Source organism: Manis pentadactyla, chromosome 4 (assembly GCF_030020395.1).
Source record: "Manis pentadactyla isolate mManPen7 chromosome 4, mManPen7.hap1, whole genome shotgun sequence".
Classification (NCBI taxonomy): Eukaryota; Metazoa; Chordata; class Mammalia; order Pholidota; family Manidae; genus Manis; species Manis pentadactyla.
In genome coordinates, this window is record NC_080022.1 from 119,077,577 (window position 1) to 119,104,260 (window position 26,684).

The 26,684-nt window shown below is 47.9% G+C and overlaps 1 protein-coding gene across 2 annotated transcripts; it reads left to right on the top strand.

Annotated features, from left to right (window-relative positions):
- The first annotated feature begins 2,258 nt into the window (after positions 1–2,258).
- NT5M (5',3'-nucleotidase, mitochondrial) lies at positions 2,259–26,684 on the top strand. 2 transcript variants are annotated; one of them, XM_036894015.2, is made up of 5 exons: positions 2,259–2,534; positions 5,587–5,687; positions 6,896–6,956; positions 24,532–24,646; positions 25,968–26,684. In XM_036894015.2, exons 1-5 carry the CDS (start codon positions 2,274–2,276, stop codon positions 26,108–26,110), a joined length of 681 nt encoding a protein of 226 aa, XP_036749910.2. In that variant the 5' UTR covers positions 2,259–2,273; the 3' UTR covers positions 26,111–26,684. The 2 variants fall into 2 exon arrangements, with proteins under 2 accessions (XP_036749910.2, XP_036749909.2); XM_036894014.2 differs by having other exon boundaries at positions 2,289–2,534; positions 24,532–24,664.

Consider the following 26,684-nt stretch of genomic DNA (forward strand, 5'->3'; position numbering starts at 1 on the left):
ATTCTAGAGCAGGCAAAACTTATCTATGGTGAAAAAAATTAGAACAGCGGGAGAAGGGGCTGATGGAGCAGGAAGGAACTTTCTGGGAAAACAGAGATGCTCCATGGCTGCACTTTTTGACACACTAGTCACCAGTCACTTGGGTTAAATTATTTAAAATTAAATAAAAACGGAAAATATGCTTCTACAGTTTCAATGGCCATACTTCAATTACTCAATAGTCACATGTGGCTACTGTACCTGGACAGTACAGAACATTTCCATCACTGCAGGTAGTTCTATGGAACAGCATTGTACTGTATCTTGGTAGGGATACATGTATCAAAACTCATGAAATGGTAAAATTAGGGCTTATAGATTTCATTTGTAAAATTTACCTTTAGATATATTGAATGCCCTTAAAGCTCTCTCGGCTGATGTGTTTGGGGGTATAGTGTGTTGCTTTCTTCAGTTTACCTTGAAATGCCTCAAAGAATGAGATGGACCAATGGAGAGATGGAGAGATGCACTGACGTATGTTAAAGCAAATACGGCAAACTGTTAACTCAGAACCCAGGTGGTGGGTTCTAAGTCTGGAGAGAGAAAATCCCGGGGCAAAATATCTTTAAAACCGAATCAGTCAAAGGGAGAAATAAAGGTTTAAAACCTGTTTATTGCTTACATACGGCAGTCCGGGGCGTTTCACTCTCCTGCTCTGGCAGAAGCAAAACTAGCCCTCCCCCTCACCTCCCACAGATAAGCCCTCGGTTGTCCCGTAATTATCCATTGATATGGAGATGAACTTCTCTCCACCCCTGAGGATATGAAATGCACTAAAGCCAGGCGAGATATTCTGGAAATATTACAATTTCACCCACATGGGTGATGTATCTTCACTGCATAAATCTATTTTTCTTTATGAAAATATTCATAATAAAGTTATGAAGAAAACGTGTGATGCAATTGAAGAATGAACATCAAGGTGAAGAAGCACAGTGGGAAATCTTAGGGGGTCGGAGAATAATGGGAAAAGGTTATTGAAAGGACCACATTCACCCACTCACTCACTCAGGATGCAGGGATGCATCAGACCTGGTCTCCGCCTTTGAATCCGGGAGATGCCGTGAGTCGCCAGGAGCCCCAGGGCACTGAGGGCCTACTCTGGGCCTCGTCGGGGAATGGGTCAGGGGGACGCCACAGCCCACGCGCTAGTCCTTCTGTGCCACGCTGGCCCTTGATCGTCTGTCTGATCTCAGTTTGGACCACCTAACATCGCCTTCACTATACTTTCAGAAAGATCCTCAACTATCAGTTTCACAAGGGTGGGGCCTTTGTTCACGGCTAGATATTCAAAGCTGAGCACATAGGGGATGCTCAGCAAGTATGTACCAAATAATTATAAGGATGAAAACTGGTCCCGTCGGCCTCGGCTCCCAGGCCTCCCTCCCTGCCCACACGCGTGAGCTTGCCGCCCTTGCTGCCTGCACCACTCATCTCCTGGGGTTCTGTACACCTTTCCTCATCATCTACACCTCTGCTCCGGCGTCGCCTCCTTTAAGCGGCCTTTCCTGAACGCCCGCCAATATCCCCATCTCTCCATCGTCCCATCAGCCTGCTTTTTGTTTTCTGTAAAAGAAAAAAACCCACCAACCTCCACCAGAGTACGTAACTATATGGATTTGTAGATACATTTTAAAGTCACCTTTTCAAAGGCCTTGTGATGTCTGTAAGGTATTTATTTGTTCTGCTGATCTCCCCAGATACTATAAAACAGGCGGGCTTTCCGAGTGCACAGCACCTGTTTTGGTTCCGTCCTACTATTGTCACTCCCTGCAATGATTTTGTCTATATTATCGGTTTCCTGCGTTTAGTTGCCCCCCTTTAAACGGTAAGATCCAGAAGAACAGGAACCGTGTCTATTCTGTGCACAGCCCGACGCAGTAAGGGCTCGGGAATGTCTCAGGCAGAGGCTGGATCCGCCGGCGCGCGCCGCTCCTGCCTCCTCGCCGCTGCGGCGGGAGCAGGAAGCGCAGGCCCAGCGCCCGGGAGGAGAGACGAGCGAGCAGCCGGCGCCGCGCTCGGCGCTCAAAGCCCCGTCCCCGGGCCCTGCCTCCACTGGAGGCGCGCGCCGCAACCTCGCTCTGGGGCGGAGCCTGCGCGCTCGCGCCCCCCGCACGCCCCGCGCTCCCCAGCCGGTAGGGTATTTGTCTCCGGGCGGTTATGTCTCCCCGCCCGGCCCGGCCGGGCTGCGCGGCTCAGGCCCCGGCGTCCGGGGCGAGCGACCGCGCGGAGCCATGATTCGGGTTGGTGGCTGGTGTGCGCGGCGGCCGCGCGGCCCGGCGGGGCGGCGCTGGGCGTCCGGCGGGCGGGCGGGCCGGGCGGGCGGCCGCGCCCTGCGGGTGCTGGTGGACATGGACGGCGTGCTGGCCGACTTCGAGGGCGGCTTTCTCAGGAAGTTCCGCGCGCGCTTTCCTGACCAGCCCTTCATCGCGCTGGAAGACCGGCGCGGCTTCTGGGTGTCGGAGCAGTATGGCCGCCTGCAGCCCGGGCTGAGCGTGAGCATCCCCCGGCCCGGCCCCTGGGCGCCGCCGTTTCTGCCCCGCGCCCCGCCGAGCCCGGGGCCGGGAGCCCGCGCGACCTTGGGTGGGTCTCGCCTGGAGCCGCGGGGCGCCCCGCTTGTAAGGCAGGGTCCTTGGGAGGTCTGAGGGCGCAGCGCCGCGCTCACCGTCATGGACGGCTTCTCAAAATTCAGGGAACTGAGGCGTAACATACCTCTCTCCGTCCTCAGCTGACTAAAATTTTTGGTCTATTTGGCCTCAAGTCTTTTATTATTTTTTTAAATAAAATAAGCGTTACAAGTAAAGTCCTCTTTGATCCCTACTACAATCACATTCCCATTTCTTCATCCTCATGAATTTGATGAGTGTCTTTACTGTTCTTTTTTGCCCTTTTCCATGGAAAGCATTTGTCCCCCTGGTATTTCAGGCCCAGAGGGGTTGACTGACTTTCTGGACAACACACAGCGAGGCAGTGGTCCAGGCGGGCTGGGGTCGATTTCTTGGCTTACCCTTGCTCTACTGGCCCTGCTGAACAGCCGGGCTCACTACCTCCCCTCCCCCAGTGCTCTGCTCTGAGTCCGTGATGGATGGAGGGGAAATATCCAGGCATGTTTATAGGTAAATAGCTCGCTTTGTAAATTTAAACTGTTCCTTAAAAGGAACAGTATGTTGCCATGCACAAATTTTAGAGAGGCTGGGTGTTCTCTGGCATCCCTCAGCTGTCCACTTAAGACAACCAGAGGATTTGGTGACGACGATGATGCTGTTAAGAGCCTGTTTTGCAGCTGTAGGTTGCCGGCATCCTCTCAAGGTAGATACTGCTGTCTCCATTTTGCAGGTGAGGAAATGCCCCCAAGTCACATGGATAGTAAAGGCCTCAGGCAGGATCCAGACCCAAGTGTGTCAGCCTGCCAAGCACAGTCAGCTTTCCCCACCTGAAAGTCCTGTTCCCTGTCCTGCCTCCAACAAGTGACTTGACTTTAAAAAGCTACCTCAACATAATTTGGTTTGTGGAGAGGCAGGTGTTAAAAAGGAAATCAAATACCGTTTCTAATCATTAACACCAGGCATTCAGAAGGTGACTTTCTCAGAGCTCTGTGTGCTGACTTACCAGCTCTGATACCTAATTAAAAACTTTAAAGCAGAGAAAACATCTTAGTAATTTTTGCAGCCTCAGTAACATACTCCCCTGCTGTGTGTGTGTGTTCATTCATAAACAGCGCACAATATTGACACCTTATTTCCTATCAGCACTTCTTCCCTGTAGTGTGTTAAGGTGATGAAGCCCACCCCCACCTCTGAAAAGGACGGTGGCTTTTCTACTCCTTTGTACAGATGTGCTGATTCTGGGTCTAAGTGCAGGAATCACCATTTTCTAAGTAGAGGCAAAGGAATTGAGCTCCTGAGACATAAAGAAGGGTGCTCTGAGAGTAAATCTGATGTCCTCTGCTGGGAACACTGCAGCAAGTGGCATTGTAATCACTGAACACGTGCCCTTTGTCCCCAGCAAGCTCACAGCAGGACATCCCTGGATCTCCCCTTGGCCAAGTGGGCCTAGCATCTCTGATTAGAAACAACCAGCTGGCCAGCCTGGCTTACGTATATAGCATTTCTATCTTATAAAACACGGTGCTATCCAAATTCCTTTTACCTTGACATTCCTCTGAAGCAAGCAGGGCAGAGGTGGGAGGCGAAGCTCATGTTAACTGACTTAGAATCTACTGTTCGGACAGTTGAGGAACAGCCCACAGAGAGGAAGTCCCTTGACTGGGGGGCTTCAGAGTGAAGGAGGGAGGGAGGGTCACTGGGTGCTGACTGTGGGGGTGAGGCAGTTAACCCAGGGTCACACAGCAAGGGCCAGACCTTCTGACTCCTCCACAGAGTGAGTGGAAACCCTCCACACTGCTTCCATGTGAGTCAGAAACCCTGAATTTAAGTTCTAGCAATGTCACCCATAAGTGGCCCTGAAAAACTATGAGTCTCAATTTCCTCATCTGTAAACGGGATAGTAATTCTTGCACCCTGTGGGATGTGAGGGTCAAACAGGAGAGAACATACATAAGCAATAAGCACTCATTTGCTAACCCTGTGTAGCTGAGAAGAGTATATTGCCAGTGTGACTGCAGTACACCCTGCCCATGACGTGGTGGCGGCCCTTGTTCTGGAGTGCACGCTTCTCCCTTGGCACAGACACTTCCTGCACTGTGCACATGGGACTTAGGTTCTTACTTTTCAGCCCCTTGGATCTGTCTCCCTTGTCACTTCCCCCTCACCCTGGCCCTAGAAAGCTGTGGGATTCGTCAGACTTGATATTAGCCTAGCGTGGCAGGTGGGAGATGGGGTTCTACCCTCAGCAATGCCACTCTTTTGTTGTGTGACATTGGGTAAATCCCTTCCCTATTTTAAGGCTTGATTTTTCTCATATATAACGTTAGGTTCTGGGTTTTTGGTTTTTAAGCTTTAAAAGCAGCAGGATACTTCTTTCTAAACAAAGTATTTATTAACATCCTAAACACAAAAAACAGACAAAAGAGCTGCTCTGGTGGGTGACAAGCCCAGACTCTGCCCAGCTGGCCTCCTGCCTGGCTCCCAGCCCCTTCTGCATGGCACAGCTGTGCTCCCAGGACCTCTGGGTTCCTCCAGCTCTTGAATTTAAGGACGCTAGTGCCACAGCAAGATCTGGCCCACCCTAAGAGCCTCTGTGATGCCTCTGGCAATTAAAATCAAGCACATATGTGGTTCATGATGACTGACCTTTGGTTTCAGATGGCTGCATCCATGCGTCTAGCAGAGCAGTCTTCAGAATCTACAGCTCCTGGTACCTGAGCTGGTCTCTGCTGCATCCTTGCAGAACGGGAGGGGCTGGAACGTGCACAAGCTCCCTGTTATCTGCCCCCCCACCCTCATGTGTCCTTGGGTGTGTTTGGGGAGAGAATGTGGCAGGCCCACCCTCTTCTTGTCAGTAGCCCCATCTGCTGCAACATGCTCCCTGGGGGAGAAGGGGGGCAATGTGCTGAATGCCCTGCAGGTCACCTGCCTGTTTTCTCAGGAGAAGGCCATCAGCATATGGGAGTCAGAGAACTTCTTTTTTGACCTCGAGCCTCTCCCAGGGGCTGTGGAAGCTGTGAAGCAGATGGCCAACCTCAAAAAGTAAGTGTGTCTTCCTGCCATTACCCCTTCTCTTTTGCATCTGCTCCCCCTACCCCACCTCCCTCCCTCCCTGCCTCACCCCTGCTCTGCTTGTTTCATAGTCACTGGACCTTAGGTAAAAGCCTAGCTGAATAAAACAGACTCGGTTTGCAGGCTATTAAGATGTTTCAATGCAGCAACTTGAACAAGTATTGAGTCTAAGTTGATCTGGTTAGCTGGGTGTTGGAAGTTCATTTTTTCCACAAATATCTGAGAACTGATTGACTGTTAGATACTGCTGGACACCAGTGATACAGAAATGAACAAAACATGGTCCTTGCCCTATGGAGTTTATAGTCTCCCTAGAGAGCAGATGTTCAGCCAAGAATTATGAAGATAATCACAGATTGTGATAAGTGCTGGGAAGAAAAAGAGTAAGGTGTACAAGGGTATAATAGGAGGTCTCACAGGAGAGGGTTGTGAGGAAGCAGGAACACTGTGTGGTGTTTGTTTTGTGCTAGTGCAGTGTTTGGTCCTGTGAGCAGAAGCCCTTCCCGCTAGCCACTGCACACACCCACTGAAATCCATCAGCCCTTACCCACAGTGTGCTGCCCTGAGGACTTCACCTTCAACTGCCTCATTGAGATGCCATTCACCTGCCATACACCCACCTAAAGCGTACGATTCACTGGCTGTCAGTACGTTCACAGAGCTGTGCAGCCATCACCATAGCCAGTCCCAGAGCATTGTCAGCACTCCCAGAAGCTGTGTGCCCACCGGCAGGCACGTACCTGTTCCTGCCCACTCCCTCCGGCTCCGGGCCACCACTCCACTCTCTGTCTCTTTAGATTTGCCTATCCTGGGCATTTCATAAAATACATGGTCTTTTGGGGCTGGCTTCCCTCACTCAGCATGTCATCCACACTGCAGCACAAATCAGTACTTCATTGCTGAATAACATTCCATCATACAGATATACCATATTTTGTCACCCATTCATCAGTTGACAGACATTTGGGTCCGGCCATGTAGAACTGCTGTACGTCGGATGCCAACCCCTGAGCTGGTTGCCTGGGATGGGGTGGGTCACATGTGGCTGCTCAGGGCGGTGGACAGGGCAGATGTCTGGTATAGAGAGCAGCTTGGGGCACTTGTTTTCCTGCTCAGTTAGCAGGTAGTGAAGCCATGAGGGTGCGAGCTGTTCACTCACTCTGCCTCCCTTCCTGCAGCACTGACGTCTTCATCTGCACGACCCCCATCAAGATGTACAAGTACTGTCCCTACGAGAAGGTAAGACACACAAGTACTGTCCCTACGAGAAGGTAAGACACACAGAGGGCCTGATGCTCTGTGTCTTCTCACCTTTGCCCCACGTGTAGCAGATGAGGGGTGCTGGTGCTCAGCATGCCCAGTGGGAAGGGCGCAGACCCTCAGTGCAGCTGCTGGCGGTTTCTGTCTCTTCTCTTGTGATCACTCCTATCTCTGCGCCAGGGTCTCCTCTCCCAAAGACCTTCAGTCGCACTTGTCTGAAATCCTGTGACATTCTCTGCATGGAGCCTGGTGAAGATGCCAGCTTCCCTGGGAAGGCTGACCATCCTCGTGTTAGTGCAGTGTCATCTGTAAAGGATGGGGCAAGGAGAGAGAAGGTCAGGGGAGGGTCTGGAGGCAATCCAAACCCAAATATGAGGGCACATGAATTTATTTACATGAAAATTCTTACAAAGATGAAACAGTTAAGTTGCATTTTGCTGTACACTCTATCATCTTTATTGAAAAGAAATAGAATTATGTAAAACTGTGACTTTTCTGGACTTTGGGAACCTGTGGTTGCTGAACCCATAGGAGCGGTCTGTTGTCTAGGAGGCAGGCATTCCCACCAGAAGTGGGTTCAGGGCCTGGCACCTCCCACCAGGGAAGTCAGAGCAGCCTTTGCAAGTCCAGGAAGGCAGGATTAGGAGCCCACGACTCAGGGGGCTTGGCACAGACCTTCAGGCAGGAGTTCTGTCTTCACATGACTTCTCCTCTCTCCAGCTCCACACGAGAAACAAAATGTACAAGCCAGCCGATGTAAGTGGCCTCTGTGTGCTTTAAAAGGCACGGGAGCTCACACTTGCTGCGCGATAATGATAGTGATATGCGAGGCCACCCCTTCACTCCATGCTTATGGCACGCTGTTCCGGGGTGTCTCTCTCCGCTTTGGACGGTAGTTTGGTTAAATGACTTACTTGCCGTCAGTGAGTGTGGGATCAGGACTGGAGGCCAGGTCCGCTGTTCCTGGTGGAACAGTGATCCAGAGCTGGGTTCCCAGACCAGTGGGACCCGTGTCCTGGACACTTGAGTGGATCTTCTCTGGCCCCTCCCAAGACCTTCTGACCCAGACCCTCTGGGAGCAGCCCCGTGTGCTTTGACAAGCCCTCCGGGTGCACCCTTACATTTGAGACCCACTGGGCTAGAGTAAGTGTTTCCACTGCGGCTGTAGTTGGGCGGTGAGGGTGGTTGACCATACTGCAGTAAGTTGGGGAAGGTGACTCATTGAGCATCTTTGCGCCTGCCATCCCCGCCTACCATCAGCCCAGGGCTCTCCTCGGAGCTCCCGACAGCTCAGACCTGACGTGTGTCCCTGGGGTGGTGAAGTCCCCACCCCGCATCTGTCCCTCAGTACTGCCTACCGGCCTGTCAGGCTGCTTGTCTGGGCGCTTTCCTGGTGGTGCCATTCTTCACACCCCTCGGATCCAACGCATCAGCGAGTATTTCCTGCCAAGAATTTGACATCTGGGTTCTCCCTCTCTGTCGCACCCCCTTAGCATCTCATCCCAGGACCACTGAGGTGGCCTCCTAACCTGTGTGTTCATTTCAGCCCCACCCAGAGCCAGAGGGGTCTTGCATAGAGTCGATGATGCCAGCCCCTGTTGAAAACCTTCTAATGGCTTCCCACTGCACTTAAAAATAGTCATACACAACGTGCACACACTCCTCACCCTAAGCTGGGAGGCCTCACCTGGCTGCCCCTTTTGCCTCTTATGTTCCCAACCTCCTCGCCCGTGGCGCCCCACACCCCGGTCCTCCATGCCCACGGCGCCCTGCGCCCCTGTCCTCCACCCCCGTGGCACCCCACACCCCAGTCCTGCACACCCACGGTGCCCTGCGCCCCTGTCCTCTGCCCCCGTGGCGCCCCACACTCCAGTCCTCCACGTCCATGGCACCCCACACCCTGGTCCTGCGCGTCCATGGCACCCCATACTCCTGTTCATGAGTTGCCAGGTGTTCTTGCTTTGTGTGCTTCCATGTGCTGGGCCTTCTGCAGGCCTGGTTCCTCCTCACCCACTGGGCCTCGCTCAGCTGGCCCCCCACCCCAACTCCTGACCAGATTGAAGTCTATTCTTTCCCTGCCTCACTGCTTTTTCTCTCAGTCCCTGGCTTCCCATATAACACTAACTGAAGTGGGTTCCTTTGTCTGTCTGGTTCCCTCTCTCTTCCACTGGACTGAAGACCCCTGAGGGAGGGGCTGCATCTGCCCTGCCTGCCGCTGACCCCAGCCGGGCGCGGAGCCTGGGTCACTGTGACACTAAGTACTTGCTCTTGGGTGAATAGATTCATTTGTTTAATAGTTATCACACACATTTTGGTAACAATGTTTACCATTTCTTGGACACCTTTAATATACCAGGCACTATACTTTTTTTTTTGCAATCTGATTATTTATTTATTTATTTATTTATTTATTTATTTATTTAAGGTATCATTGATGTACACTCTTATGCAGATTTCACAAGAAAAGCAATGTGGTTATTACATTCACCCTTATTATCAAGCCCTCCCCCAGCCAAAGCCCTTTGTAGTCACTGCCCATCAGTGTAGTAAGATTGCCAGACACTATCCTTTTATTATCATTTTGAAGGCTTACAGCAGCTACCTGTGGAATAGAATACTCTTCTGACCTCACAGCTGAGGAAAAGCTGAGAGGTGAGGCAGCTCGTCTGCTGGACCTAATGATCGTGCAAGCCGGGGCTCAGTCCCGATCTGTGCACTGGCGCCCATGCCCTCAGCTGGAGAGGGCCCGGACTCCCAGAACATGGAAGAAGAGGAGGATGTCACTTAGGACTCTTTAGTCTCAAGCAACTTTAATATACATCTGGCTAACTTAAACAAAAGTAGAATTTGTTTTGAAGATATTGGTTTGCTCAGAAAATCAAAGGAAGATGTGCAGAAGAGGGCCTTAGACATGTGCCTTGAGAGCCGCAGTGAGCAGATGGACTCAGACACATGTCTGCAGAATGCCAGCGTCAGTTCATTCATGGTGTGTGGGTTCCTCGGTCCAAGATTCACCAGGAAAGAGGCTTACCAGCTGAGCTTGGGCCACATGCCTGATCCTTGACCAGGGGAGAATGGGCATCCTGGCTGATGTCCCATTAAGGGGGGGTGGCTTTTCAGAGAAAAAATGAGGCGCTGTTGCCAGAGGAAAGGTTGGGTGATGGTGGGTGCCCTGACTATGACAAAGGAAAAGGGTGACAGAAGCCCCTGGCTACAATCTTACCACCTAGTGGCAGAAACACTGTTAATATTTTGATGTGTTTTTGTAGTTCTTCTTTGATGCCAGTTTCTAGTATTTCTTTAATAAAGTACACATATTTTAACGAATCTTAAATCTCATATGGTTTAGTATCCTTTTTCTACCTAATGTATTTTTAGCCTTTTTTCATCACTAAATATTCTTCGAAAACATGATTGCTAACAGCTTTTGTCATCTTGTAAATAAATCTTTGTATGATTATGTCCATAGTGTTAATTCCAAGAAATAGAATTCCTGGGTCCCACAGGAGAGGTAGATTGTGACACACACCACAGGGAGCATATATTGTTACGTCTGTGCTGGCAGTGGGCAGAGCACCGCCCAAACGGGGCCAGGCTGGGCTATGTACGGTCAATCAGTGCAGGGAACAGGACTCTGAACGAAGACATGAAGATGGGAAAATGGGGAGTGTGTTTGAGGAAGTCTGGGTGAATTTTGTTCACTGGTGTCTGTAGGGCCTAGCTAAAATGTGGGGTTGGCTGGGGGTGTGAGCTTGTCCTGTCTCCTAACACTGTCATGTTGATACCTCTCTCCTGGAACTAAGACAGAGGGGAAGGTGGGCTGACTCTGTCATGTGAGGACAGGAAAGGAAAAGTAGCTCTAGCCACCTCCTCTGCCCCTCTCCGCACCCCCTGTCCCTTGTAGATGGCACTGCTGCCATCCATCTGAGGTTGGGGGCAGGTGGGTGTGATGGTTCCTGTGCCCTGTGCCTAGGGCGGAGTGAGTGTTGAAGGGCTGGGACCAGTCTCAGGACATTGTCTGCAGAGGTTGGGTATTTTGCCCCATTGGCAGCCAAGGTTGGTGCTCAAGACCAGGCCTTTCACAGAGTTCCTACCTCCACTCCTGCCCACCAGAGCAGCATCAGCTGTTGGCATCAGAAGTGGGAGCCTTTCTCCTTAGCTGATTCTTCTCAAGACCCAATCAAAGGAGGGAAAACTAATTGCTATGAGCTCAACTTCTTTATCATATCTAGGGAGTCAAAGCTGGGTGATATCCAGGGTATCAGGACCTTCTTTCTGCCTGGAGCTTGCTGACATTTTAAACCTAAGCTCGCTCCATACTAGCTAACTCATGGATTGGTAGTATACGCAGGCGAGGGCTTTACCTGTAATGACCTTTTTAATCTTCACAGTAGCCCTTTGAAATAGGTAGTCTCATTATTCCCATTTTACAGATGAGGAAACTGAGGCAGAGGGGTCAAGGCACTTGCTCAAGGTCAGCAGCAAGAAATGTTGAGTCAGGCTCAGGCCACCTGGCTCCAGAGCCTGTGCTCTGAGCCTCTGTGCTGCACTGCCTTCCTTTTCTAACACCCCTTAAGTTGGAACTTAACTAGCATGAAACTACTATTCTTTCCCCAAGTAGAGATTTAAAAAATTCCGTGGTAAATTCCTCAAATTAAGGCATGACATTTTACTATTACTTCAACAAGGGGGATTAAATGAGATGCTTGGAATGTTATGGTGGTTAAACATTTCCACCCCTTAATTGAGCCTCTTTCCTGAACCTTAAATTTAAAAAGTCCATTTTTTTAAAATTTAAGAAGATAAAAAGTTAAATTCCATCATGTATTTCACATCTGCTCCCAGGATATGGGCCTCTTGTAAGACTTACACTAAAAGGCACATGACTTCCATTTGCGGCCAAGAGAAACCATAGGTTCTTTGGGGAGCAGTGGGAGAGCCGTGCTTCTGGCACCTCAAAGCCTGTGTCTGGTTATACCTCCCGCTTTGTGTGCCACCCAGTAGTTTAAGGCTGAGGCTCATGGCATGTTTTGGCCCAACCCATATTTATAAAAATCTAGCTGTTCATGGCAATTGGCATAGGGTTTCTTTTTGGCACTAGATTTGTAAATATTCTGGAATTAAATAGGTAATGGTTGCAAAACATAGTGGATTGCTGAAAAATCATGGAATCATAAACTTTAAATTGGTGAATTTTACAGTATGTGAGTTATATATCAAAAGCGACTATAAAGTGGAATAAAAGGAAACAGTCCTCAGTAGTATAAAAAAAAATACACCAAGGAAAAGAGAGAGGACTCAAAGTCAGAAATGAAAGAGATGTTTTAACCAATACCACAGAAATACAAAGGATCATAAGAGATTACTATGAATGATTATACACCAACAAATTGGACAATAGAAGAAATGGATAAAGTCCTAGAAATAAACAACCTACCAAGACTAAAACATGATGAAATAGAAAATCTGAACTGACTGATTACAAACAAGGGGATTGTATCAGTAATCAACAACCTCCCTGCAAACAAAAGTCTGGAACAAATGGTGTCACTGGCGAATTCTCCCAAACAGTCAAGGAAGAATTAGTGCCAACCCTTCTCAAACTCTTCCGTAAAATAGGAGGAGGAGGGCTCTTCCAAACACATTTTATGAGGCAGCATTACTCTGAAACTAAAGACAAGGATGCCACAAAAAAAGAAGATTGGACACCAGTATCCCTGATGAACACAGATGCAAAAATTCTCAACAAAATAGCAAGCTGAATTAGAAAATACATCAAAAGGATCATCCAGCACCACCAAGTGGGATGCATTCCAGGGCTTGAAGGATGGTGCAACATTCATAAATCCATGTGATACAGCACATTAAGAAAAGGAAGGATAAAAAACCATAGGATCATCATTGTAGGTGCAGAAAAATCATTTAACAAAATTTAACACCCATTTATGATAAAAACTCTTCATAAAGCAGGCACAAAGGAAATGTACCTCAACATAATAAAGGTCACGTATGTTAAACCCTCAGCTACCTCAATCTCAATGACGAAAAGCTGGAAGATTTTCCTCCAAGAGCAGAAACAAGATAAGAATGTTCATTCTCACCATTTTTATTCAACATAGTATTAGAAGTCCTAGGCAGAGCAATTAGGCAAGAAAAAGAAATGAAAGTCATCTATATTGGAAAGCAAGAAGTTAAACTATCGCCATTTGCAGATGACAGGATGTTATATATAGAAAACCCTAAAGACTCCATCAAAAAACTGTTAGAACTAATAACAGCAAAGTTGCAGGATATGAAACCAATATACAAGAATCTGTTGTGCTTCTTTATATTAATAACAAACTATAAGAGAAATTAAGAAAACAATCCCATTTACAATTGCATCAAAAGGAATAAAATACCTAAGGATAAATTTAACCAAGAAGGTGAAAGACCTGTATATTGAAAACTACATGACATTAATGAAAGAAATTGAAGAAGACACAAATAAATGGAAAAATACTCTGTGCTCATAGTAGGAAGAATTAATTTGTTAAAATGTCCATATACCCTAAACAATTTACAGACTCATTGCAGTCCCGATCAAAATTCCAATGGTATTTTTCACAGAAATAGAACAAATAATTCTAAAATTTGTATGGAACCACAAAAGACACTGCATGGCCAAAACAATCTTGAGAAAGAAGAACAAAACTGAAGGCATCAAGGTCTCTGATTTCAAACTCTATTACAGAGCTATAGTAATTAAGGCAGCATGGTATTGGCATAAAAACAGACACACAGATCAATAGAACAGAATAGAGAGCCCAGAAGTAAACCCATGCATATATGTTCAGTTAAATTACAATAAAAAAGTCAAGAATATACAATGGGGGAAGGACAGTCTCTTCAGTAAATGGTGTTGGGAAAATTGGACAGCCACATGTAAAAGAATGACTACTGGATTACTGTCTTACACCATACACAGAAATTAACTCAAAATGGATTAAAGACTTGAATATAACATCTGAAACCATAAAACTACTAGAACAAAATGTAGGTGGTAAGCTCCTTGACATAGGTCTTGGTGGTGATTTTTTTAATCTGACACCAAAACAAAAGCAAACATACACAAGTGGGACTGCATCAGATCAAAAAGCTTCTGCCCAGCAAAGGATGCCGTCCACAAAGTGAAAAGGCAGCCTACTGATGGGGAGAAAATAATTTCAAATCATGTCTTACAAGGAGCTAATATCCAAAAGACCTTACACAACTCAGTATCAAAAAACAAATAATCTAATTAAAACAGGACCTGAATGGACATTTTTCCAAAGAAGACATACAGATGGCCAACAGGCACATGGAAATATGCTCCACATCATCAGTCATCAGGGAGCTGCACATCAAAGCCAAAATGAGGCATCACTTTACAGCTATTGTAATGGCTCTTATAGCAGAAAAACCAAACAAGCAATAACAAGTGTTGGTGAGGATGTGGAGAAAGGGAACCCTCATATACTATTGGTGGGAATGTAAATTGGTGCAGCCACTATGGAAAATAGTATGGAGGTTCCTCATAAAATTAAAAATAGAACCATCATATGATCCAGCAATTTTACTTTTGGGTATTCAAAGAAATGAAAACACTAACTTGGAAAGATATATGTACCCCTATGTTCTTTGCAGCATTATTTATAATAGCTAGGATTTGGAAACAACCTAAGTGTCCACTGACGGATGAGTAGATAAATAAATTTTGGTACATGTATATAATGAAATATATATACATATATAACATGTAAATAATGTTGCCATCGGCAACAACATGGATGGACCTCAAGGGAGTATGCTAAATAAAATAAATCAAAGAAAGACAAATACCATATGATCCTTCGTATATGTGGGATCTAAAAATCAAATCAAAATAAGATAAAAACCCAAGTTCATATATAGAGCATGGATTGGTAATTGCAAGAGGCAGGGGGTGGGTTTTGTTGTCTTGCTTTCAGTTTAAATAAATTGAGTAAAACTAAAAAAACAAAAAACAAAAAAACTGAACTGCAAGGAGAAGTAGTCAAATTCAGAATTGTTGGAGATGTTAATATTCCTGCCTTAATAACTGATAGGATAAATAGACAAAAGTAAGCCAGGATGGATAAGCCTTGAACAGCATTGGCAGCCAGCTTGACTGAATTAACATTTATATAACACCCCACACAAAACCAGCAGATACCAGTTCTTGTCCATTGCACATGGGACCTTTAGCAAGATGGGCCATACCTAGGTAAGGGGGAAATATTAAAAACCACCGGACTGTACACTTTAAATTGGTGGATTTTACGTCATGTGAATTATACGTTTAAAAACTGGCTGTTCAGATGGCTGGTAATTCCAAAATTAACCCTATTCTTCTGCTTAGACGAGATCGTTTTATCATCCTCATAGGGATGCAGGGGAGGCATTACAGGGGAGAGGGACTCCAGGGGAGAGGGGCATGGCAGGGGAGGGATTGCAGGAGAGAGGCATGGAAAGGAGCTTGGAGGGTGAGTGGGGTATGAGGAGAAGCTATAGAGGGCCCTAGGAGGGTGGGGCTTGGGGTCAGGAGGTATGAGGCTGAGTGGGCAGGCAGGGCTTTCAGGAACCAGGAGCGTGCACTTTAGGCCACAGGCTCCACGAGGCCTTTGGTGGGTTTTTAAGCAAAGCCATCCTAAATCCCGCTGTGTTTCTGAGTACCCGCCGTGTCCCTGTGGGGGGAGGTCGTCGGTGGAACTCTGTGAAGGCCCGGGTGCCTGCTGCAGTGATCCAGATGGGATACGATGAGCACGGAAACTGGGACATGACAAAGGTCTAGATGGGCTTAACAGTTGCCATGGAGGTGACTTGAAAGACTTACGCCTGTGGGAAACAATGACACCCCGTGGAGAGCTCGCTGTGGACACAATAGGACGTTCTCTGAGAGCAAGAAACTACACTGAACATGGGCATGGATTACTTAACTTTATTGTAAAGAAATTATACTTGAAATTGATTTTTTTCCTATTAGAATGATAATCATTTAAAAATTATAACAACTAGCATTGGTAAATGTTTGGTGAAACCAGAATGTTCACATATGGATGATGGAAATAAACTGATTAAAGCTTCTGTTCGGCAATTTGGCAGAAATCTGAATAGCCTTTAAAAATCACCCTTACTACTATTTTATTTTTGCATCGGGCTTATTAAAATATATTTTAAAATCAATGAAATTGACCTCCTTAAAGGATACTCACCACCACAATCAAGACAGAGAACATTTCCATCACCCCAAAAGGCTCCGTGGGGGCCCAGTGAAGCTTAGGGAAGAATGGCCTCATACTTCTGGTAGGGGGAGGAAAAAAGTAACTATTTTTGAAGTACACCAGAATATTCTATTCTTAATAAGGCCTGCCCTCAAGAGAAACTTTTACTAGAGCTTACATTGCTGGGGTGTTATCAGAGCCCAGCCGGCCTGGGGGAGGGAAATACCCTGCCTAGTTGTCCTGTCCCACTTACGGAAGGAAAATCAGAAGCTATGGTGAAGCTACAGTCCCCAGTCCACAGGCTGAGACCCAACCACAGGGCTGGGGGAGTCTCCCCCCACCCCCACCTCACCACCACAAACCGGAGACCTGTTTACCACAGTTCCTTTTACCCATATGAAACTGCATTCCATGTATTCCATGTGTGAATTCACAAGGAATATTAAAGGCAAACACAGCTTGAAGAGATAGAGTGAACATCAGAACCAAACATGGCAAGGTTAGAATTACCAGACCAGGAGTGTAAAACAACCACGATCAGTATGCTGAGAGCTCTACTGGAAAAAGTAGACAGAATACAAAAGCAGATGGATAATGTAAGCAGAAAGGTAAAAATTCTAAGAATTAAAAAGAAATACTAGAGGTAAAGTGAAATGCAGAATGCCTTTAATGGGCTCATTATGTGGGCTGGACCCAGCTGAAGAATAATCTCTATGCTTGAGGGTGTTTCAGTAGAAACTTCCAAAACTGAGAAGCAAAGAAAAAAGACCTGAAAAGGGGAACAGAATATCCAAGAGCCATGGACAACTACTAAAAGTATAACATATGCGTAATAGGAGTGCCAGAAGCAGAAGAGAGGAACAGAATACTACTTCAAGCAATAATTATGAGAATTTCCCTCAAATTAATGTCAAACACCAAGTAACAGATCTGGGAAGCTTAAAGAACACCAGGTACCATAAAGGCAAACCAAAATAGTACAAAACCCACACCTGTTCATGTCATATTCAGACTGCAGAAAATAAAATATAAAGATTCTTGAAAGAGGCCAGAGGGAAAAAGAAGCCTTACCTATAGTGGAACAAATTTAAGAATTACATACATTTATTGTGTGTGTGTGTGTGTATATATATATATATATATATATATATATATATATATATATAATTATGTATGTATACATATATATATGTATAATTATATACAGAATTATATATATACAGCTTCTCAGAAACAATGCAAGCAAGAAGAGAGTAGAGTGAAATATTTAAAGCATTGAGAGAAAAAAACCACTGATCTACATTTTTTTACCCTGCAAAATTATCCTTCAGAAGTGAAGGGGAAATACGGCTGCTCTTGGACATACAATAAAGGGAGTTTATTGTCAGTAGACCTGCCTTGCAAGAAATGTTAAGAGAAGTTCTTCAGAGAGAAGGAAAATGATATAAACCAGAAACTCACATTTACCTAAGGAGAGGAAGAGCATCAGGGAAGAAATAAATGAAGCTGACTGTATCCGTACTGTTGTGAGGAAAACTGCAAAATGCTAATGAAAGAAATCAAAGAAGACCTAAAGAAATAGTGAGCTGTTCCATGTTCATAGGTAGAAAGGCTCAATATTGTCAAGATGTCAGTTCTTTCCATCTATAGATTTGATGCAATCCCAATCAGAGTCCCTGCAAGTTATTTTGTGTATATTGACAAACTAACTCTAAAGTTTTTTGGGGAAGCAAAAGACTCAGAACATCCAACATGATGTTGAAGGAGAACAAAGTCAGAGGACTCATAGTACATATCTTCAGACTTACTGTAAAGTTACAGGAATCCAGACAGTGTGGTACTGGTGGGAGAATAGACAAGTACATTAATGGAGGAGGACAGAGAACCCAGAAATAGACCCACATAAATATATTCAACTGATTTGTGGCAAAGGAATAAAGGCAACACAATGGAGCAAAAATGGTCTTTTCAACAAATGGTGTTGGAACAACTGCACATCCATGTGCAAAAAAATGAACCCAGACACAGACCTCACACCCCTCACAAAAAACAGGTCACAGAGCTAAATGAAAAACGCAAAGCTGTGAAACTCCTAGAAGATAACATAGGAGAAAATCTAGAGGACCTTGGATAAGACAATGACTTCTTAGATTCAACACTGAAGGCATGATCTGTGAAAGATATAATTGATAAGCTGGACTTCATTAAAATGAAAAAACTTATGTACTGAAAGAAACAATGTCAAGAGAATGAGAACATCAACCAAGACACACCTGAGAGAGGACTGTTATCTAAGGTGTACCAGGAACTCTTAAGGCTCAACAATAAGAAAATGGGCAGCCTGATTAAGAAATCGTCTTCTGACACAAGCACCCACCTCACCAAAGCAGACACACAGATAGTATGTCAGCACATGAAGAGACGCTTAATAGCAGATGTCATCAGGGAACTGCAGACTGAAACAGCAGTGAGTCACCACCGCATGCCTATCAGAGTGACCAGGATCCAGGGCACAGACAGCCCCAAGCACTGGCGAGGCTGTGGGACAACAGGAATGCCCCTTCACTCTTTTTTGGGGTGCAAAATGAAAGCCACTTTGAAAGAGCCAGTTTGACAGTTTCTTACAAAACTAAATCTACTCTTACCATGTGATCCACCAGTCACACTCCTTGGTATTTATCCAAATGAGTTGAAAACATATGTCCACTGAAAAACCCACACACAGGTTGCACAGCAGCTTCATACATGATTGCAAAACTCAGAAGCAGGCAAAATACCCTTCAATAGATGAATGGATAAATAAATGGTGGTATGCCCAGATACTGGAATATTATACAGCACTAAAAAGAATGAGCCATCAGGCCATGAAAGACACAGAGGAACCTAAATGCAGATACTAAGTGAAAGAAGCCAGTCAGAAGAAGCTACAAGACTGTATGATTCCACGTATATAACATTCTAGAAGGCAAAACTGCGGTGACAGTAAAAGATCAGTGGTTGCCAGGGATTAGTGGGAGAGAGGGCTGAACAGGTGGAGAAGAGAGAATTTTTAGAGCAGTGAAACAATTCTGAATGGTACTATAGTGGTGGATACATGTCCTTAAACATTTCTCCCAACCCATGGAATGTACAAAATGAAGAGTGAACCCTAATGTGAATTATGGATTTAGGGTGATAATGATGTCAGTGTAGATTCTTTGAATGTAACAAATGCATCTCTCTGTTGCAGAATGTCAATAATGGGAAGGTTGTGCATGTTTGGAGACAGGAAGTATATGGAACTCTCCGTACTCTATGCTCAAATATGCTGTGAACCTAAAACTACTCTAAAAAAATAAAGTCTATTTAAAAAAATAGTACACTTCATGTCCCTTTGCAATCAGTCCTCCCCCACCCCTGGGTATTGTTTGTATGGGTGAACTGCTGATGTGCTGTGCATTTTACAGAATGCCACACAACAGAATCATACAGTATGCGGCCGCTTGTATCTGGTTTTCACTTAGCATAATGCTTTCGAGATTCATCCATATTGTTGCATGTTATCAGTAGTTTATTCCTTTTTATGGCTGAGTAGAATTCTGCCCTATGCTGCATCACAATCTGTTTATCCATTTGCCAATTGATGGACATTTGCATTGTTTCCAACTTTGGACTTTGTGAATGAAGTCCCTGTAAACCTTCATGTCCATGTCTTTGGGTGGACACATGTTTTCATTTCTCTGGGGTAAATGCCTCAAGTGGGACAGCTGGGCTTTATGGTAGGTGTGCATTTAACTTTTTGAGCAGCTGTCAGATGGAATCTGAGAGCGACTCTCGGGCTCGGGCCCCCAGCAGTGCCCCAGACCCTTTGCGCCCTGGCTTGTTCCCCGCGCTGTCAGCCCTTTAGGCACAGCTGTTCAGGCGGGTGCCTGGGGAGGCTCACCGTGACTGTAGTTTGCATTTCCCTCATGATTAATCATGTGGAGCATCTCTTATGTGTGCATTTGCCCTCTGTGTGCCTTCTTTGATGAAGTGTTCACATTTTTGGACTGTTTTCATTGGGTTGTTTGTCTAAATGTTGAGTTGTGAGAGTTCTTTACATATTCTTGATATAAGTCTTTTATGAGATAATGTGTCTGACACATATTTTCTCCCAGTCTATGGCTTGTCTCTTCATTTTCTTAACTGGGGCTTTTGAAGAGCAACATCATAAAATTTTAGCTTTGGTATTTAGGTCGCAATTCATCAAGTTAATTTTTATATATGGTAAGAGTTAAAAATAGAGGGGTGTGTGTGTGTGTGTGTGTGTGTTTTACCTATGGATGTCCAGCTGTCTTTCTGTTAGAAAGCTGTCCTTCCTCTGTTGAATTACCTTGGCTGGCACCTTTGGGTGTTTCTTAAATATAATCTGTTCCTTTGATCTAAATATCCTGTGCATATTACACTGTCTTGTTTACTGTAGTTTTATAACTCTTGAAAACATTGTGAGTGTTCTCTCTTCTTCATTTAAAAAATAATTGTCTTGGCTATTCTAGGTCCTTTGTGTTTCTATATAAATTTTAGAATCAGCTTGTCAATTTTACAAAAAGACTAGTAGAGATTTGATTGGTATTGCATCATTTCTGTGGAGCTTAACCCACAATGACTCTTCTGATCCATGAGGATTCATACATTCTCATTTATTTACATCTTTTACATTTTCTCTCAGCAATGTTTGGTAGTTTTTGGTGATCTTGCACATATTTTGTTAAATTTATCCCTTTTTTTTGCATAGAGCCTATCTTTATTTTTTTTAATGTTTAAAGATTGTGGTAAAGCACATATATCATAAAATTTACTACGTTCATCATTTCTAAGTGTACAGTTAGCTTATTTCATATTTTTGGTGCTATCATAAATGTATTGTTCACTTCAATATCCAAATATATAGAAATACAAGTGATTTTTGTATATTGGCCTTGTACCCTGCTACTTTGATAAACTTGCAAATTCTAGTAGCTTTTTTATATTACTTGGGACTGCTAAAGTTTATAGTAACATTTAGTGAATTCTTACTATGTGGCAGACATTACTCTAAATGTCATACATAGATTTTATTTTATTTTATCCTACTGACACACTGTGGAGACCCTGAGTCTTAGAAGGCTTGTCCGAGGTCCTGCAGCACTGACCGTCGGAACCACAGGTGAGGAGGGATAGACGGAAATCTAGAACCCTTGGCCCAGCTGCCTTGTACCAAGCTTTCAATGTGCTGAGCGCCGTGCCAGGACTTCCGTGTACATTCCCACTCAGTCCCCAGTGGAGTCCCGTGATGGAGTACTGGTGCCCCTCTTTCACCACACGGGGCCTGAGCAACCCGCTGAGACAGGACTCAATGACCAGCACTGCCACTTAGGAGAGTCGGCAGCCACAGTCACAGGCTGCCCCCGGGAGGGCCACATGGCGGGGGCCCGGGGTGCGGGCTCTGGAGGCCCAGGTGGTATTGAACAGGGCTCTGCCACTTGCCGAACCTCTCTGAACCTCAGCTTCTTTATCTGCACAGAACCCATGTGCCATTGTGACCCTTTGAAAACATAAATCTGAATCTAGTTGAGTCATTCTTCTAAATCAATCCTGTTGTTTGGAGTTGCTGTGCTTATGGTCTATAGACAGGTGCTGAGGCCAAGACAAGAGAAACAGAAATGAGGTCTGAGTGACTGGAGTTTCCGTGGCCATTTGATTCAGATGTGGCCTCCAAGCACGTGGTTGGATTTCTTACCTTACAAAAGTATCAGTCCATAGTGAGCTGGAAATTTAAAGAAGGAAAGAACGGGTCCAGCTTTAACAGATGTCCTGTAGACTTAGAATGAAGCCCTGTCTCTCCACCCTGGCCTGCAGGCCTACAGGACCTGGCCTGCCCACCGCTCCACTCTCCCCGCTGCTGCTGTGGTGCTCTGCCCTCCAGCCACGCTGATAAACACCACAGCGTGTTCTTGCTGTAGCACGTTTGTTTGTTCCCCCTGTGTGGACAGTCCCAGGCCCTCATCACCAGGCTCTGCCCTGTCATGGTCCTGACGCAGCCGTCCCTTCTCAGGGAGGCCTTCTGTTGCCAGCCCTGTTAGCGTCTTGTGTTCTTGCCCCCGAGCCTTGTCCTGCCTGACGTCGCCTGTCTGCATGTGCTGTGTCTCCTCCCACTAGCATGTGGGTCCCATGCAGCATCTCCCCAATTCCCTGTGGTGCTCAGTCAGTACTGGCTGCATATCTGTGAATAAGGGCAATACTGCCACTTCAGAGGTTGTTGTGAGGCTGGAGTGAGACCATGGGTGGAGGAGGAGTGCTGGGAGTGGGCCAGGCATGTCCTCGCCCTCACCAGGTGGGCGTGCAGGCAGTCAGCTCATGCACCATCCGTCCAGCTAGGGTGCGGTGACTCGGGCCTTGCTAAGCTCTTCTGTGAACCTGGTGGCACCTGTTATTTTATAATGGGTCTTTCTGAGAAGATGGCCAGCATAGTCATTTGCATAGATGTCCTTCATCTGCTGGGAAGGTCACTCAGGAGAAGGTCACTCAGAACTGGGCCAGAAAGGGGCAAAGGGGGCAGCCGATCACCAGCAGGTAGCTGTGGGGCTGGCCCAGAACCAGAGCACTTCTCCCTCAGGCAGCGCCGGCTGAAACTGACCCGTTGCAACTTTTCACGTATTTTTGGTTTTGTCATTTAATTAGTGTTCATTGAGACATGGTCCCCAACCTCAGGGAATTAACTTGTGGTGGTGGAGGGGGGAGCTACATGTGGAACAAGCAATAGACAGATACATAGCTCCAAGTGTGGGCATCACTGGGTCGGTCAGCATGTGAGCTGGGGAAGGCAGAGGGGTGAGAGCGTCAGAAGGGGCAGGAGCTGGCTGGGTGGGGAGGAGAGGCGTGTGCACATGTGTGTGTTCGTGTGTTTGTGTGTGTGTGTGTGCATGTGCCTGTCTGCCTGTGCGTGTGTACATGAAGGAACAGTGGCAGGAAGAGCTGCCATCAGGAAAAAGCATAACACAGGAAGGAACCTCAAGAAGGTCCCTGTAAGTGGGACACAGAAACTGAGGGGACAGCTCCCATGGGAGCCCTGCAGCGTCGGGGCCCATGCATCTCCTCTCGGCCTCACCAGCTAACAGCCTTCGCTGCTCCCAGCAGGGCTCCGGGGGGCTGCTGTGCGGCTCAGCACAGTGCCCTCACCCAGGAAGGAGCCATCCGCAGCAGCAGGGCGCTCTTCCCCTCGGTGTGCCCATGGGGAGACGTGCGGGGCAGGGCCCAGGCGGAGCCGTGTGGCCAGGCCGTGGTAGGCCACGCGGAGCTCCCTCAGAGGCCTGGGCCCACACCTGCTGGGCTGCGGCCTCTGGTTGTCCTCACCAAGACCAGAGGAGGCTTTTGAGAAAAGCACATTGGATTCCCCCATTCAAAACCCATTCCTGATTCAAGTCCACAGTCCTGATAGGGTCTTTTGGTTATGGTGCTTGTTTGCAAACAGCAGGCGTTGGGAGACCAGTAGGGTGGGGCAGCCTGGAGCTCTCTGCTGCAGGCCTGAGGCAGGGGGCCTGCTGACCTCCATCCCTCAGGCTCCCTCAGCTGCCCTGGTCCACATAGCCTGGCTGTGTCAGCTTGTGAGAGGAAGGAGGACCTGAGGGCACAGCCAGCACCCACCCTCTGCTGTGGGAGGGCACCCCTGCCAGGACCACATCCCGCAGGGAACTGGGGGTGGGGTGGAAGAGAGCTGGCGGCGGCAGAGGCCCTGTCTGCATGGCCCACCTGGCCGAGTGTTCCCTACGCCAGGGCCCCCAGGTCACCACCAGCTCCCCAGATGCCTTCCCCTTTCTTAGAATCTCATACGCCGTCTGCTTGGGACACTCTCACTGATCCTGGGCAGGTTTGGTTTACGCGTGGCCTCCTGAAGAAAGCCCTCTTTGACTCACTGTGGATAGGACTTCAATGTGCCTGTGAGCCCTGTTCCTGTTCTCCTTTGTCCCTAGAGGCCAACAGAGCCCATGCCCTAGGGAATCCTGTGCAGCATTCCTGGCACAGGGTTGGATGGATGGCAGAGGCCACCTGTCCTGAGCAGAGGGAGCTGTGCAGGACTGGAGCTGGGCAGGGGCAGTGACGCTGTTGCAGGACTGGAGCTGGGCGGGATGCAGACAAGTCACGCTGTCTCCCTGAGTGCTGTCTCCCTGCTGCCAGCAGGATAATCACGTCTCCCTCACGGGGCCCTCCTTTCCTGAGAAGCCTGGCTGTGCCCCAGCTTGTGGTCTGTGCTCAGGTCTGATGGTGCGTTCTTCTCCCCCTGCCTGTGCATTGTTCAGTATGCCTGGGTGGAGAAGCACTTTGGCCCTGATTTTCTGGAGCAGATTGTGCTGGCCAGAGACAAGACTGTGGTATCCGCCGACCTTCTCATAGACGACCGGCCAGACATCACAGGCAAGTGGCCTGCGGCAGGTGAGGAGTGCGGAGGGCTGAGAGCTGCTGGGATTAACAGCCCTCGGGGCTGGGCTCCGTGGCCCTGGTCCTAAGCGGTCCCCACTTAGTCACCAGGTGTGTCCTCTGCTTCCAGCCTTGAGCCCAGTGCTGAGCCTCCTCCCTGTTGGGATGGCGAGGGCCTTCTGAGCATCTGGCCTCTGAAGGATGCCTCTGGGGGTGACAAGAAGAGGGGGTGCCTTGGATGAGCCTCTTCACACCTCCAAGCCTCCCCTTCCTCTTATGAAGTGAGGGCAAGATTCTGGCTTCCAAACGTTTGTTTTTAGCGGCAGAACAATGTTTTTCCAAAAGCAAAGCAATTTAGACTGAACCTAAGAGTTGAGAGAGGAAAGCACAGCTAATTCCTCTAGATGAAGGTGGTTGGGGGGCTGAATTTTGTCCCTCTTGCCTGCAGATGTTTCCCTCTCAACAAACAAACAAACCTTCAGCTGGCTTTAAGAAGGACAGGGGAAATTTCTAGGTGCTCTTGCTGAAAGGTGGGGTAGGAGGCCTCAGGCATGGCTGAAGCTAAGAGTTCAAACAGCACCGATCAGAACCCCACCCTTTGTCTCCTGGCTCTGCCCTGGTTTGCCTCTGTACTCAGTCAGGCGCTCGCTTCTTGGCTGCTGTCAGGGGTTTCAGGGTTAAATACTATTCTTTCAGACACCTCAGTGGGAAAACACAGAACATTTCTTCCCTAATGGCTTTGAAGCTGGCTCTAATCACAGTGTTAGAGGGTGGAATCCATGGGTGGGCCCATCGCTGACCTCCCAAACCGTGCCGTTTCCCAGGAGTAATCTGAGCACAGCGCTGGGGTTGCAGGCTGTGACCGTGAGGGGCCCAGAGACCTGCTCAGCCTTGTCTGCAGGTATGGGGAGCAGGGGAAAGGCCTGTGCAGGAGGGCCAGGGGGCCAGGCTGTAACCAAGGGCCAGTGCTCGTGTGGACATGAGGGACTGGAGTTCAGGGGTCTTGAAGGGCCATGGCCACTAGCTGGTGAGCTGTGGTGCTGGCGCAGGGCACTGCACAATTGGCTGGGTGTGGGAGGGTCAGGGCAGGCTGTCAGCGAGGCTCAGCCTCCTGTGGTGGTGGCGATGGTGACCACCATGTTTACTGTTTGCTGCCCCAAGTGCTGTGTGTGGCCATGTCATTTAATCCTGTGAACCCCCCACCCCACCATGAGACAGGTGCTACTTTATTGGCCTGAGGCTTCTTTGGGGTTGGTGTCCGGTGACCAAGCTCTGGGACTCATGACAGAGGACTGAAATGCTGCTTCTCTGCCCACAGGGGCTGAGCCAAACCCCAGCTGGGAGCACGTCCTGTTCACGGCCTGCCACAACCAGCACGTGCAGCTGCAGCCCCCCAGCCGCAGGCTGCGCTCATGGGCCGACGACTGGAAGGCCATTCTGGACAGCAAGCGGCCCCGCTGAGCTGGACTGTGTTCTGGGCTCCTCTGTAGGGCCCCTGACCTCAGGGCTCCCAGCTGAGGGCCTGGGGGGCCCCTCAGACATGCCGGGTCCACTGCATGTCTCCTCCCTTTCCCAGCCCTGCCAGGCCTTAAACTGATCTCAGGGCAGGGCTGGCCCGTGGCCCTGGATAAAACACATGTGGCCAGGCTGCACCGAGGCAGAGGCTGCAGACAGTGGGGGAGCCGAGGGCGTTGTGCACAGTGCTAGCAGTCCTCCATGCCCCTCAGGGACGCCCCCTTGGACCCTAGGCTGGCCGAGGTGCTCCTGGTCTGAGAGGGTGCAGAACAGGGGGCAGGGCTGGGGGTGAGCCCCTCACTGCTCTGCCTGCCCAGTCTGGTCCCACAAGTGCGCCCCGTGGATTCAGCAAACACTGGGAGCAGGCCATGACAGGCCCCGTGCTGGGGGCACCACCCCTGGCTCTGCCTGTGACCAGCTCAGAGGTTTCCAGTACCTCTGTCCCCGCTCAGGGCCCAGCAGAGTTAGTAGGGTTGAACATTGGTTGAAGGCATGAAAAATAAATGCTGTTTGTGTGTCA

Excerpts from the sequence above, each read along its gene's own strand:
- NT5M (XM_036894015.2), top strand. The coding sequence starts at position 2,274 with ATGATTCGGGTTGGTGGCTGGTGTGCGCGGCGGCCGCGCGGCCCGGCG. Across the intron at positions 2,535-5,586 it reads GCCTGCAGCCCGGGCTGAGC|GAGAAGGCCATCAGCATATG; the intron begins GTGAGCATCCCC and ends CTGTTTTCTCAG. Across the intron at positions 6,957-24,531 it reads AGTACTGTCCCTACGAGAAG|TATGCCTGGGTGGAGAAGCA; the intron begins GTAAGACACACA and ends TGCATTGTTCAG.